This window comes from Falco peregrinus, chromosome Z (assembly GCF_023634155.1).
Source record: "Falco peregrinus isolate bFalPer1 chromosome Z, bFalPer1.pri, whole genome shotgun sequence".
Lineage (NCBI taxonomy): Eukaryota > Metazoa > Chordata > Aves > Falconiformes > Falconidae > Falco > Falco peregrinus.
Window position 1 is genome coordinate 18,912,685 of NC_073739.1, and position 16,812 is coordinate 18,929,496.

At 36.3% G+C, this 16,812-nt stretch overlaps 1 protein-coding gene across 1 annotated transcript in view; it reads right to left on the reverse strand.

Annotated features, from left to right (window-relative positions):
• Positions 1–16,812, reverse strand: part of DTWD2 (DTW domain containing 2) — a 98,832-nt gene that overhangs the window by 32,153 nt on the left and 49,867 nt on the right. Inside the window, exon 4 of the mRNA XM_055791330.1 lies at positions 6,380–6,569. Coding sequence (XP_055647305.1) covers positions 6,380–6,569 — 190 coding nt within the window. The remainder of the gene's footprint in view (positions 1–6,379; positions 6,570–16,812) is intronic.

Genomic DNA, 16,812 nt, shown 5'->3' on the forward strand with positions numbered 1-16,812 from the left:
CTCACTTTTTCATATCTTAAACCCTCTCCATAGGTGCACACTGCAAGGAGTGTGGGTACATAATACCTGTTAGCAGCTAGCATCTGAAAGACTGACTCTTAAACTTCCAAGGCTATCATGTTTTACCCATGTTCGTGTTCATGGGCTCCAGATTAATATCATCACAATTACCTTTGCTCCTACATCTGTAAAATGTTCTAGAAACAAAACTTTTTAAAAACCAGAAAACTTACGAGGAAGTTAAGTTTCTACAATTTCACATATAAATTTAATTTATACCTAGTCTTTCTGGTGCAATAACTTCCTACAGTATGAGCATATTTTTTTGCAACAGCACAGTTTTTTAATTTCCTGTAGTACACAGATACATTTTAATATCTTAGTGAAACCTAAAGTAATAAACTGGGTTTTACTAGATTTTTTTAAATACTTATTAAATATCAGTAGTTCTTACTAAATTGTTAAAATATTGGAAAAACACATTTCACTCAAAATCACAGAACCAAATAAGAAGGCTTAAGAAGAGTATCAATTCTAATTGGACTTTCTCAGAATATGAATTCTAAGCACATAAAACACTAACAGCCTCTCCCTGCTTGCCATTTTATCATTAATATCATTCCACCCTTAAAAAGCAATTCATAGTCTTTAACAAATAAATATTGTTACGTTCTATAATTGCTTTAAAAAAAATATGTAATCAGACAGATATGTAGGGACAAGCATAAGTATCAGCCATTATCAGGAAAGAATATCCAGCAATTGTTTAATATTTCAGTTTTGAATATTGAAGCTCATCTCTATCACCACTTAGTGGGTACTATCTCAAAAAGTGAAAAACTTTTCATGCAGCATAGTCAGTACTACTGCTCACTTTTCCAAAAGTTTCTTGGCATAGTATCTTACTTTACTTTCATTACACTATTTTTACTCATCCTACTACTACAAAGTCTTTTTCAATTCCATTTTTCATTAGGCTTCTAGAAGAATCATTTATATGTTAAACGATCCATAATTTTTCTGTCCATATTTTAATAGAGCAAACATTTTAAAAGCCTCAGGGATACTAATTAACACTTTACACTCCACTACAAGGCCTAAAAAAATTTAAGCAGGTAAAATGCCAAAATACAGATGTGCTTAGTCCACATTCCTTTGACTTTCAGTAAATGCTCAGGCCATACAAGAATTTACACAGCTAGGTTCAATTCAGTTAGTACTTGATAGCACTGGTTTAAGCCACCATTTACCAGGATCATAACCACACTTAAACAGCACATGCTGTGACCACCCACTGCTGTGGTAAGATTGCTACTGAGATTTATATAAGACTGACTAGTTTAAAGCAATTTCTTCAAAACTGTCTTAAGAACATATGCACAATCAGGAAAACAACCCTCTCAAGTGTACTGCAGATATAATTCTAAGACTCAAAGTGTCAACACTTGAAAATGGAATTAAACGTTGCAGTCTCTTCAGTCTTGGAGGGTGCATCATATTCAATATTTGACTATTATCTCATCTAGCACTGCAATACTTCTTGTCTCTTCTCCCTGGAGAAGGCTCAGGGGGACCTCATCACAGTATTCCAGTATTTAAAGGACAGCTACAGAGAGGACAGAGGTTCTCTCTTCACAGGGAGCCACATGGAGACAACAACAGGCAACAAAAAAAAAAGTTGCAATGGGAGGGGTTTCATGTCAATATAAGAACATTTTTTACAGTGAGAAAAATCAGTCATTGGAATAACCTCCCCAGGGACATGGTGGAGTCCCCATCACTGGAGGTTTGCAAGATGTGACCAGACAAGTTGCTAGGTAATCTCATCCAGGCTTCCCTTCCCACAAAAGGGCAGACCAGATGCATTTTTTGAGGTCCCTGCCAACCTGGGTGATTCTATGATTCTAATAAAGCAGACTTCTGGTCCCCTGTGAAAGACAAAAAAAAAAAAAAAAAAAAAAAAAGCATTGCAGAAGTGGTCCTGCATGGAGAACTGAAGAAGTTAATTATAAAATGTATCAGAAAGTCTGAAAGGAACACAGTAAATTCTCAAACAACATGGCAAGGCCTGAGTATCGGAGACCTGATAGCTTTCAGAATTTCTATGGACCTCTTGTATCCTTTCATTCTTGCTGTATGATCAAATCAGTCATATAATCCAAAAGGCCTAATAGAACATTATGTACTTCTGACTAGAAGGTTGAAGCCACTTAGATTTTGAAAATAGAAGAATTTTAAGGATTTTATTTTTAACATTGAGTTCTTCCAGAATGACTATGTACAGACTAGATAAGTGACTTCAATTCTGTCCTCTCAGACCCTTGCTGCAATCAGAAATAGGTGAGGCAGAATTTGGATGACTAGTAAGTCAGCAGGATGAATGTTTTTCATATGTTATGTTTCTTGTCAGGTGTTTCTGACAGGCACCTCAGGTGACATTCCAGTTACATCAGTGCGACCAAATTAATTTATTTGTAATACAGAAGATTTAGTAAGAAGAAAACTTATTCTGAAGTATTATTCATTTTCTGCACCTTGTTTACCCAACACTATGCTTGGCAGGTTAAAACAAATCTTTTAGTTCTACACATAATACAGATTCTTTTTATGCCCCTACATTTACATTACAAATATATAAAATTTCATTCTTTGGAACAGTGCAGTTTTGAGCTTAAAAGAACTGTTGAACTATTGGACAAAACTGGATCAACTGTCTCTCTTTTAATCTTTTATTACTTGATGAATTCTGCTGGTTTATGCATGACTGACTATCATCTTTACACCCATTTAAAGAAAAGCATGGTTCACAGGAAAAATGAAACTATAACACAAACAAAATTCCAGCATGAAGTTGTTTAAAGCAGGTATCTGGAAAATACTTTATTTCCAGTATCTTTCCCAGATGGAAATAGGACTTCACCCCATGTTACTTAATTCTCTTGATTATTCTCAACAGGTACCAGTTGTAATCAACCACTGTTTCACTAGCTCATTAGCTCCTGATTTATTTCTCTCAGCAATAATATGCAAGAGTGAAGCAGAGAGATCTAAGTAATAAGAAATAAAGTGAAATGAGCCAAGTATTACTACCAAAAAATCCAGGCACCATAGCAAAATGATATAGAGGAAGGTGACATGAACTTCAAACAAAGTTGAATTACACACAACAGAAATAAGTAACTTAAGGCAGTTTTAAAATGACTGGACAAAAAGACCAGTGCAATAGAAAATGTGCAATACACTTCTGTTTGTTCCAGCTTTTGCAGAAACTACCTGTCTTACATGACCCACTGAGAGGAAGTTTTGTCAGCAGCAAGTATGTAAGAGAAGGGAAGCAAAACAGAAGGCCATCTAGATTAGCTAAACTACTCCTCAAGTTAGCTTCCAGGAAAGGTACACTAATCACAGTACAAGTCAATAGAAAAGGGCTGTTGTGGAACAGTGGGGTGGAGTTTATCTGCAGCCATTGGATCTTATCTATGTAGATCTCGGCCGGAAAAAAAAACAAAACACAAAAAAAACCCTAAACCAAACCAAACCAAACAAAAAAAAAAAAAAAAGAGAGAGAAAAAAAACTACCACCAAAAACCCCAAGCCACAAAAAGACAGGAACAATTACATAATTAGTGGTTTTGGATAATAAAGGTAAAACTATTTTTGCAAGTTTTAAAAGGAACAGACAAGAATGACAACCAATTTTCCTCATCTATCTACCCCTCCCTCCAAGTGACTAGATTTAAAAAAGCATTTTCTCCTGCTTTTCCTACCTCAGGAATACACTCTGCAATTGAGAATTGCCAGTTTACAGAATTCATGATTTTTCACTTTTGCTGCAGATTTGGTAGAGCACAACTAAAGAGATTATGAATGGCAACACTTTCTCACTTAAAGGCATGTCATGTATCCACCATCAGGTGTCTCAGCATATGACAAATGTTCTGCAGAATTTGCAATGGACTGCAGTGAAATAAATTCCATAAAATCTATTCATAAAGTTGCAGTTAAATTGAAATACATCCCATAAGTGCATAGATGTAAATTCCATCTGTTTCACCATCTTCCTCTGAAGGCCAAAATAATCTGACTAAAACCTAGAATCTACTCTTCCTTTTCATTTACACCAATATAACCTAATTGCTATACTATAGTAAAAGACTAAAAGCAACTCCCAGATTTGATATAAAACATATTTCAATCCCTAAAGCAAATTACTTATAAGACATACTGTAGCTTTTTTTCTGCATTAGCAGCATGTTGACTAACAGCACTCCATTTAGGCTATTCTAACATAACAGTCATAAGGCTTTCATTTTTAAGTTTACAAATTGCCACCTCCTCTCCCCTCCTGAAGAGACAGTCAACTTTTCACTAATCGAAAGGTGAACCGACAATAAAGAGAATTTTTCTCAGTAGTAAAGCTGTTGGTATTAATACTTCTTTCTACAAAATACTTTCCATAATGCCCCTGAAGGAAAATGGAAGCTTTGTCAACAAATCACATCTGGACAAATCCTAGTCTTATGGAAATACCTAAGAAGTAGAAACAAAAGCCTTGTTTATACTGCCCAGTGGACACTACTTTTTATACATATTGAAAATCTTCCAAGACACATTACTATACCAATATAGGGGTAAAAATATCTAACGGGCATCATGCCATCTACAAGAACCCAAGCGATCAGGACAAAATTCTGCCCTATTTTGATCTGTAGCAAAACCGCTCCTACATGTTATTTTGGACAGTCAAATCAAGCTAGCCAATGGAAACAAATACTTCAGAGTACTTGGGTATTTTTGAATTCACACCAAAAGCTTGCAGTTCCCAGAAGTTTCAAAGAAGCATAATACATGAGGAACTGCAAACTAGTTACGAACCAGAACAAAGACTGGAGTTAAGACAGTTATTTACACAAGAGCTGTGTTCATTGCATTTGATAGGTTCAAGGAGGTGTACATCTTTTCCTTCAAAACAGCCAGAGGCCCTTCACCCCTCCAGGAGCTGTGTGCTCTGCCACACTCCAGCTCCCTACCAATATGACCATAGGAGAGCTAGTCAGGAGCAAAATCAAGAATGTCGTTGTAAGAACCAACACAAGAGGAAACCAAAAGCAATGGCAGCACTAAACTTTAGACAGCAAATTGACTTCCAAACAAATTTAAATTTATGACATTAACTTTTTCATGTTTTTCCATGCTCCACTGACAACCATATGACAAAAATACAAAAACAAAAGGTTACAATTCCTTTCAAAGATTTATAAAGAATCCAACCAATAACATTTTCCAGCTTCTGGATTTACAAGTTGATTATGAATGACACACAGTGCAGATACAAAACTTTAGTGTGTGAAATTAGAGGCTTTTCTAGCAAATCTGTACTTTGGGCATTTAACTCTGACACACCATTGTAGTACAAAAAGAAATGCCACCTGGTGTGTTTATATAACATAAATATAAATGAGTTCAATCTAGTAACAGCAGAAAAACACTCAGTAACAACAGCAGCTAAGTCACATAAGATCAAGTTTTACCTTCAAAACTCTTATGTCAAAGCCACACTCAATTATCCACTAAAAAATTCCTTGAAAAGTAGCATCATACCACTCACAATGCAGCAACAGGAACCTACGTCCCCTAATGTCATTATCATTGTACTACAATCTAGGGTATTTTCACTAAGGCAGTGACAGCTGTAGTAATTGTATAACTACCGCGCACTTAAGCTTTATTAGCAGTTCAGGTGGGTGGGTGTTGATGTTGCTAAGGAAAACAAAACAAAATAAAGCAACCAGAAAATCCAACAAAACCCCCAAACCACATGTAGCCAGTATTTGTTCTGCTTAAATTCTAAGGAACAATTGTCAGAAGTCAGACAGTTTTTAGTATGGTGGAAAACAAATCAATATGCAGGAAAGAGTGTGACATATTCATAAAAGGTTGCAAAATTCCACTTTCAGCTTTTCTACTACCATAACACAAAATAGTTAGGCAGGGGCCGGGGCCGGGGCCGGGGGGAGGGGAATGCTTATTCCATTGTACATGTTGTAACACCTTAGGTAACAAGCAAAAATCTTCTACACAAACCAGTTTTCAGTTTTGAAAAATGATTCACTAAGAATTTAGATGCCTTAACTCCAAACAAATAAAAACACATTTCAGGTGACACAGTGAAAACCCCGAGTATTTACGGTCAGTTTGTAACAATCTTACAGGTTGTTTTATTAAATTGTTCCAGTTTTCCTAATATGTTCAGCTGGTTACAGCTAAGGAGGAAGTTTTCCACAATTTTCATCCTTACAAAACCACTCCAATCTGGCCAGTCAGACAGCAAGCACCTATTAGACAAACTTAAAATTCTATTTTACGTACTCTAACTTACCTGCTTGGGAAGCCGGAATAGAGAATTTTTATAAAATATATCTTTAGCCTGACTCCATGTTCCATCAATGATGATCATAACAGATGGACTAGAAGACATCACTGCAACTTCTTCCAAATTGGTTGCTTCAGCTCCAGGATACAGAATTAGAGTATTGGGATTTCTGCACACAGTTGCTAATTCAGGATACCTTCAATGCACAGACACACAAAATAACAGTAATTATTTAAAATTTTCATGACAGATACATACTTCCAGATATTCCCAGTTACTAACTCCCACTCATCTCCAAATTTTACTCAAGTTTCAAGAAAAGTCAATCACTCATCTACCACTTTCTCCTTTAAACATCTCAGAAATTGTTGGTTCTCCCTCAGGTCAAAAGCAGAGAAGATAAAATCACCCAAAAATCAATCAATGAAAGCTCAATAAAGCAATATATCAGGAATATTTTCTGATGCTTTAATCATTAAGTCTTTAATGTCTATTAAAATCTAAGGTGTTTTGAATTGTTTACTGAAATTTAATGTATGTATTCTAGCAAAATTTATTCAAGCACATGGCACAAAAAAATACTACAATCATCCCATTTTGAACCTTATATATAAAGAGCATCAGCAATTCACAGTCCACATCTACAGGACATTCTTGAAAATTTACCTATTTAATTTTTTTTTCTTAATTACTACTTTAGATTTACAGTCCTCAAACTCCCAAACTGTACATTCCCTTCTTCCTTCCTGTTGGCTTCTACATTTGGCAATGGTACCAGAGGAGTAACTACTGTCTATTAAGTGTTCACTCCATATACATGGAAATTCTGAAGATTTTTTAGGACACCAGTGTAAGTTTATAAAAACGTATGAAAGGCATTGCCATTGAAAGCCTCAAAAAACACCTAGTCAAGTACGCTGCCAAGGGAAAATCTGAGAAACACTGGCCTTGTAACGAAGACTGCATTACTTTAATCAATTTCAGCAGTATCATCATGTAGTCTTCAGAACTGCCTCAATCAGAAAGCAGGAAGAAATGCAAAGCAAGGGCTGGCTGATGAAGTATGTCACAAAGAATAAGAAATTAATTTTGCATATTACCTCACAGGTTATAAAGAGTAACTGATGTAGGAGGAGGAGAAGAGCAGTATGTAGTTGAAATAGCACGTGACTATGCTCTGAAGTGGAAAGGGAAGCCAGTACAGCTTACCAAAGAAAATAAGATGTATCAGAACAAGGTTAAAAATAGCCAGCACACAAAGTGGGCTCTCCATACTACTATCAAGAACCCCTAGGTGCAGGAGCATGGACACAGACACAGGCAGGATGTAGATACGTAAGTTCACACAGAGGAATTCCTAACGCCATTGTGACCCCACAGCTTTTATGCCCCAGGAGCTGGGCTCCTGCACCAGTCCTCCAAAAATCAAGCAAGAATGTCTTTCTCATAAAGGGGTGGGTGGGAGGAAGGCTAGGGAAGAAAGCAATGGTTAAGAACAGCATTTGAGTTGATATAGGCTAGTTGTACTTCAAATCTGTGCACCCCATCATCACTCTCTGGGGACTTATGTGAAAACACAATTTTATCAGTGTTTAGGTTCAGGCAGAATTGCAGTGCCTAAGACATTGAGATCCTGAGTTTAAGACTCTTACAAAACCATATGGGAATTATATGAAATGAAAGAGAAATTGAATTCAGTGTATCAAAACCAATAAGCCCAAAGGTAGTATTCCAATTTTTTACCATCCTCACCTCCCATCCCCAGGCAAACAGTTCAGACTGATTCAACACTATGTTGTTCATTACTGTCAACATTATTTAATAACAAAATAAATAAATAAATCTTTCTTTCCAAAATGAACAGTAAAAAGAGTAAACAGAGACAGGAAATTTCTAAGATTTCTGTTGCAAACAGAAGCATGGCAACTTCTCTGCCCACTATTTTTTCAAACCTATTTACATTACGGTAATTTGGTATCACTTTAATTTAACCAAGAATCATGCTACACAAAATCAGAAGCAAGGGGGTATCTCATTACAGGCTGCCTAGCATTCAAGATTAAAATCCAGAAAATCTGTCGTAATTTTCAGATGCTCATGTTGAGAACCCAGTTCCTTGAAGAACAAAGCATCCTAATTCTGGGATAGCAGAGCTTCCAAATTGTTAACATCTCTTTGATGATTAAAAATAAATAACAAATTCTTAAAACTAATCCAAAATCATAATGATTATGAAGAACTACAAGTTCATATTATGAACACTACAGCTGAAGCCTTAGTCTTTGAAATACTAATCCATTGAAAATCACTGTTTTTAATATATACTCAACCAAGATTTCCAGTCATTTCCGTTTACAACAGTTTATATGCAAAAGCAAAGGCAGGGTGGTGGTTCAAACAATTTTTGTAAACTTGTCCAACAAATTTAACATAGGATTACGCATACACTGCCATAAGAACTCATAACACTTTACAAACCAGTAGCTGTTGCCACTATCTTCAGTTTACTACCCACACACTTAATCCTAGAGTGCCACTGAGCCCATGCAGAGAGCTATTTAGTATTCTTTCCTTTCAGAGGAACAGGTTCTCAGGAATATATGCTGTGCAACCCCTTGTACGCTATGGTACGCATCAACAGTCACAGTCCATGTTAGTAACTTTTATTAAAACATGTGTCTGGCATTCATAAAACACGCTTGTTCTTCCTTCCTTAGAACAGCACAGGAAGAATGAGCTAAACATAAACACCAATGAATGGTTTAGGAAAGGATACAGTTTGTATAAAACAAGTCAAAAAGAATTTTTGTATGTATTTCTATACAGACACATCCTGTTAATTCCACTGCAGGTTTTGTATCTGCTGAGGTTTAAGGCTTTGTTTCCTGTTAAGTGTGTTGCTCATACATAAGGCATTTAGACTTCTTTACTCACATACCACTACCATTAAGAATTCGTCCCTCAAAACAGTTTTTATGTACATCCTTCAGCTGCACTTAATTAGATCTGTGAAAGAAATGAAGTCTTAGTAAAAGACTGAATTTGTATCTGCTTAATAAAAATAAATCTGTTAACTGAAAAATGTGATAAGGCATTCACAAGGCAAGTACCTATCAACAGCATCACCTTTCACAGCCTCTTAGCAAGAATACGCTTCTGATTTGTTTGCTTTGGGTAAACACTGTAATACAGAGTATTTAATCACACACTACTTCTGAAATACTGCTAAAAGGCAGGATTTTCTCTACAAGAGTCAGATGTTTTAAAAGGAAACTTGTAAGAAAAAATCGTGAAAATTTACCTATTTCATTATAATGCTGCAATAGAGCTGTTGCTTGCTGAGCTCTTTTGAAAATCAGATCCACGTGCTGTGGTACATCTTTTTTTTTTTTCCATATAAGCTTTCACTACATGCTTAAGCTTACTACAGCATAGAAGTAAAAGGACTAGGAATTAGATCTCATCTTCACACAGCTGTACTTCTAAAAGTTACTGCATATAATCCCACAATAAAAACATATTAAAACAATGTTGTAATACAAATAATCTATTCCATTGTTTAAGTACAAGAGTGATTTGAGACAAATTGTATGGCTTATTAAAAATAGAGGAGAAATTTCATTAAGGCTGATGTTTGTATTCATGAAGACTCATGAAATATTAAAGCTGAAACTCCTCAGAGCCACAGCACAAGCTGCTCTCCCCAGAGCCTCAGTCCTGTGCTACCCAGGAAAACATATTTTTGCTTTTTATCCCTGCCTAAATTTCACCTGTGAAACAAGGGTGGAGTCAAACTCAGTACCAGGTCAGTTAGCAGTCCAGACTGCCTTGTTTAGAATGACTAGACAGAAATTTCAGTCCACACATTAGATCACCGCACTGGGAGGTAAATAAGCAACTTTGTACCAAGACATACCACTGATTGCAAGTCCTCCAAATTACTAAAAGCGGAGAGGGGAATTCACCAAGTCTCACCAGGCTTGCAGCCACACTTCTGTGACCAGTGTATCCTTTGGGGTGGCTTTTGTTTGCTTGTTTCTTTTAAATTCAAGCTGCTTTTATTTAAATTTAGGAATACAATTCTGTAGTCCAGCTGGACTGGTACACACGGGGAAATTTGACCCAACAGAAACACAGAGGTAAGTTAGGAGCAGAAGGCTGAGTTACGATAAGCACAAGAACAAGCTAGAAGCAAAAGCATGAGCAGTCACACCAGAATAAGCTAGCCCAAGCTACCAAAGGAAGAGATGATTAACGATGATAGAAGAATTCCACACAGCAGCTGCCCACAGTCACAAATGTGGGCTTCTTGATTTTCCTGGCATCTTGTGACATACAGTACTACACAGTTTCACAGCATTTGTGACTTCAAATATGGTAAAATACAACAACCTGTCAGCAAGACATGTAGCTTTGGCGACGCAGAATGAGGGGGGATGCTTTTGCTGGGGGCAGCAGTTTCTGTAGACAAGATAGCTGGACTGCACGCCCCAGAACACAGCTGTGTTTATGAAGTGTTTCTGCAAATGAGTTTGCCTGCTAGTTTATGTCAACCTGGATTCAGGAACAATTCAGTGAAAGAAGTTCCTCCTCCAAATGTATTTCCTCTCACCAGGGTTCAGAACATCTTTGAAACCTCATCCTCATCTGCAAACGCCTGAATGTGACTGTGGCCCAAACGCAGCAGACATGTCAAAGACAATGTCAAGGCTAAGCATGGCAAAGGCACACAGCAGTAAGCCCAAGAGGCTGAACTGGGAGGGCAACGAGAGGGTGAACAGCACTGTGGTTGCTAGTTAGCGTTGGAGATTACTTTAAATTATATCTTACGCCACATCACCATCCTAGATATTTACACACTGCTTTTGTAGAAGCCTTCCTTAGTGTGAAGCATGACTAACTTCAGAGAATTAATGGGGCCTTTAATTTTACCTTCTATTTCAACCAGAAAAGATACACTGATGGCAGACTCTTTGAAGCCACCAAATTTCAAGAGAAGGCTGAGAAGCTGAATTTCTAAACAAGTGCTTTTCTTCCTGCAGATCAGAGGCTGCCTTTTAAAGAATTCACAACTCTGTATCAGGGCAAAAAAGGAAGATAACATTGGTACATATGAAAAAAATTGTCTTAGCACAGTCTGTCCCTCCTCAGCCTTTCTCAAAGAAGCTGCAAAAAAAATGGTATAAACTCCTACCTGAGTGACAATGAGAATTTACCCCTTAATTTAGGTACTCTACTTTAGTGTATTCCCACACTTAGTCAGCTTTAGAATTACTTTGTTCTGCATACTACTTCACAGACAACTTTTCTCGTTAAAGAAGTGGACCAGGTAAAGAATTTCAAATACAAAATTGTTCCCTGTTAATTTCATAGCCATGAAGACAATCAATTAAACAAATATTTCATTTATTTTATGTCACATGTATTCATGCACTCTTAATAGCAGTTATCAAAAGTTTCCTGAAGATTTGTTATGATTAGTACTTCAAAGCCATAGATCTGTCCTTAATTGTCATCGGCAGGGGCAGGGGGAAGGGAAGGAAGAATACAGCTTAACTTTGTGTTTCGTAAATATTACACCTGTGGCAGTTTGTAACAGTTTTTAGTTGATGTTACCTGAAAATGCCTGACAATGAACATGGCTTGGCTGCCTGTAAGGCAAGATTTAGGTTTGTGCATAAGTGTGTAAGTAAAGTAAGTATTAAGCAATATAATTATAAAAATGTGAATCAGGTGATAGAAGTGACACTTGGTGGGAACTAAAAGGACTTTAAATTCCTATGTGTTGGACATTAATAGGAAAAGAGCTTGCTTGAAAAATACACTTGGGTAAAAAGAGCTGTTACTTTCTCTGAAGCCAGCAAGGCAGAGCAAGATCTATCATTTTCTCTGTGGGTCTCTAAGTAATAACTAAGGCGGAAAAGAATAAAGTAGAGGCATATGAAGGATCAGATGGCTCTGAATTTTCTAACAGTTTCTATGTTGCTAAAAACTAGCAGAGACTCTCCAACAAGCTTTCCAAACAAAGACAACAGAATTTTAAAAACAATAGTTGTGCACAGAATTGGTGGACAATACTAAGTATGAAAGGAATTGAAATGAAAGGAAAATAAATGAAAGAAAAAATAATTTTCTACAGACAAAAGAAGTACAAATCAAGGGGACAAAACATAAAGGATGAAAAAGAAATACAATAAGAACTTTTGCCAAATCCTGAACACTTCACTGACATTATAAACCATCTGAAATATAAGAGATATAAACCAACATGAATATAGATACAACAGAAACTCATAAAGATATTAAGGATGGTTATAAAAGTACAGCACAAATTTAAGTGAGTACCATGAAAAGTAGATTAAAAATAAGGACATTAACTAAAACCAGAGAGGGGGAAAAAAACCATGAACCACAACACTGGTCTTCAATCCAGAGGGAAAACTGGTAATAAACAAAAATAGGAATAAGTATTCAAAGTTCAAAAATGCAAAAATTGAATTTCACAGTTGACCTTTTCAACAGAATAACATGGGCAACACAACAAGTGTCAAAAATAAGTCAGCCCTTACATTAGAAAATAGGCCACCTCAAAAACAGTGCCTTTTCTTACGAGGGCCGGGGGTGGGGAAGGCAAAAGCTCAAATGTATAGGTGTGAACCAGCTGGAGAAGGTCTACTGACAAGAACAGAAAGAAGGATAAAAGTCTTGACAGAGAAACTGAATAAACTAAGGTTGTAACTTTCAGAGAAAAGAAGGCAAAAAAACCCACTAGTTAATAGTCTCCAAGACCACAACAGGAAGACAGAAGACAAGAAAAGAAATAACTGTAGCAATAAAGATTCAAACTAAACACAGACAAAACCTCACAAGCTTTCTAATGGTAGTAAGTAAAGTTCACATGTTAAAGCAGACCCACTGAGAATTCCGCACTCTCCTGTACATAGTATTAATACCATGGCTACGTGTGACTGATCTCACTTTCTTAAGGGAGTAACAGTGGCGTCTTGAGAATCTTTCTATCCCTACTTCTCCAACTATGCTGCTATATATACACCTGTAATGTGTATCAAATGCCATGTATTTGTCTTTAGTTGTTCTTAAACGTAATGATTTCAGGTAATAAAACTATGCTGAAGGAATATCCTATATACAGACATCATGATGTTTCCAGTTCACATGAACTTAGTAACACATGATTTTCTTATGGACATTAATTCCTAGTGCTGTACCTGCTGCATATATTACTAGCTTTGAGTTTTCATTAGCAGTTTGTGGCCTTTAGAAAATGCTGAAATTCCCAACAAAACTCAATTTGCATAATTTACAGTTGCAGTATTCCACTTCAATCCAAGTAAAATTTTACTGCAAGAATTCAAAATAAGATCAAATCTGAAGATAAGCACTCTTTCTTTCCATAAATAAATCAGTATAATTTTTCTTATCTGTTACCCATGATGCGATTTAAAAGCCATGTTTTAAGGTGCAACTATGGTCTTGAACTCTGTAAGAGAAACACGTGCAATATTTGCTTCTCATACAAACCACTGTTCAGACTTAGTTTTGGTATGCATCAGGCACTGCAAGACTGTGTAATCCTTTTAGTCCAACACAATCTCCGCTAAGCAGAGCTATTCACATCTTTCATTTGTGCCTGAATTGTATCCAACCACTTTGTCACAGCAGATTTATACATCCTCATGATTGTACTTGAGACAAGTAGTATTTCATTATTTCTGGGATGCATGCTCTTGAGATGTGCAATTTAAACACTATCTTATCTCATTATAATCCAGTCTTTGTATCATAAACATTTTTATTTCGTATCTATACTCAGTTTCTCTCAAACTACATGGTTTTAATTCAACAGGGATCTATTAAAGTTTGCCAGTGCAAAAGACAAGTGTTCAAATTCTTTAAATCTAACATTACCATTTAATAGCAAACAGTATTAGTATTACAGAACAGATGTTATTATCAGTGGAAAACCATGAGGCTAATGGGAACTTCTCAGGTTTTCTCACCATTTTTACTATTTCACCTTGGTCCTAGGTAGGTGCCTTTGCCTCACTCAGGACTCCCACATTTGGAAGACTGTAGGAATACTGATCCCCATAATTCCCATAAGGTAACAAGATGAATAAAAATAAAGACAACAACACCCTATCATGTCTGCATTCAGAAATAGTCCCTCAGGATCAGGACTGAGGCTTAAGAGTTACCCAGAAAGACAGAAAACAATGTTTTCATATTAGATGCCCTTACTTTTTTGTAGATAAATGACATTTAGCCTCTAATACAAGTGGGGGGGGGGGGGGGGGGTGTGTGGAGCGGGTGGTGTCTTCCCTTTTAAACAAATCAATGTGTAAACAAAATACCTATGGTCAAAAGATCAAATAGTGAGAAATATTTTTAAGGTTTGGAAACCTGTAATTTTACAACTAAATGTTTTACAGTTTACTAGGGGAGACGGTCATAAATACATCTTTTAAATAACCCTTTTTACTCTATGAAAACCTATATATAAAATACATTGTTAGCAAAAACTCTGGTAAGTTCCCCAATTAAAAACCATCATTACCAGTGCCTTCAAATAACATCAGCTTTTATGGCATACACATGTAAATAAAACAGAGGTGAATTTGTCTGTACTGGGACCCTAGTATGTGATACCAAGTTTCTTATTACTGTCACAAACAGAGTTAGCCTGCAACATCTAATAAACTAGAATAAAAAGGAATAATGGCTAATAATGAGTTGGTTTTACTGTGTCTTCTGTTATTCCAATTTCAATTTACTACTTCTTTCTTATGTACTGTGCTTAAATTAAAACAAAAATAGAACATATGCTAGTAATAAAAGGAAAAACATTTGCTGTCTGTTCTATTAGAGGACTGTTTTTTCTAGAAAAATGTTTTTCAGCCAATCTCAACATTTAAAAATGTGACTCTTCTAACTAATATGCCAACAGTCATATTGGGTAACACAGGCAGATTAGTTTTGAAAATTAATGCAATGGCAGCCAAAGGCACAGTCTTGTCAAGAAATGAAAAGCAGAGCCATTATCTTGGCAAGTTTTGCTTTTTTAGTGGACCTCAATATCAGTTTCCTCAAATATTTAATGACTTCCTTGACGAAGACACCTTGCAACCACCCCCCACCAAAAAAAATTCTTTAAACCACAAAAAACCAACCCAAACAGATTCTTATGCACTAAAACACAGGTCTCCACATTCAACTGAAGGACACTTCCTTTATACTGCATTCAGTAACCCTTCCTATTTAATGCTCATACAACGTAGAACTTAACAAAACATTTTATGGCTTATCTAGCACCACCGAAAACAGTAAGACCACCAATACACAGTTTTCTTATGAAGAAAATTAATATTCTTTCAACAGAAGAGCAGCAGCCATCATTTGGTTAAGTTATACCCAGCTTCTTTAAGCAATTAACTGCAGAGAAACCTAGACAGCAGTATCTAGCAATACCTGGAAGACATAATCATAGACTACACCACTTCTCCTCTACAGAACAAGTACACTGAGACCAAGCAGTCTCCTCTCCCAAGCAGCATGTAGGACTCATACAGAAAGACAGCCAGAGAAACTATAGTAATTCCAACAGACTTCTATACACCTTTTGCTGCACCTTAAGATGCCTTTTACAATGAAGAATTCTTGAAGTGTCACCACCAGAGATGAAAAAATTTTCCACTCCTCCTAGTAGAGAAAAAATTATCCAAACATACCCTAAGCCCAAGCAGGAGCGAGGGAGGGGAAGTAATTTCTAAAGCTACAATCCTAGAATACTACAAAAACTCATACCTTAATTCTAGCTCAAGGTATTAACAAGAAAACAATGCAGAGAAATGTACAGAGAAAAGACTCCAAAAAAAAGCTTCTAAATACAGCAAAACTACCTAAGAAAATTAGAATCTGAAGCCCAGGAAATAAAGCACATATTTGAAATGGCACCAGCAATTACTGTATCTAGAAATGCCACATCCCTTTAACATAAATGACATCCATTACTTTTCTCTAAAAAAGTTGCACATTTCACTTCCAGAAAGTAATGAAACCTTTTTTCATCGGCAACTGTGTTTCTCACTGTAACTTCTGTAAGTAGTCAAAACAAATGATTTCCAAATGAAACAAAGAGAATAAATTAGTAATACAAGATAAATTTTTTTCTCACTCGATGTGAAAAAAGAAAAAAACCTCCAGTGCAAATTTTGACACTAATTCAAAAAGCTGTTGCTGAGATAGGCCCAGAGGCATTATCCTGCCAAGGCAAATCCAGACCACTGCATTGTTCTTACACAGCTGGTGAATCATGGACACTGGTCCCTACATTGACTTGCGCATTTCTTTCCCCGCATGAAGCAACAGTACGCATCTGAAAACAAAAAGCCCGTAATATCAAATCTTTCTCTTCTACT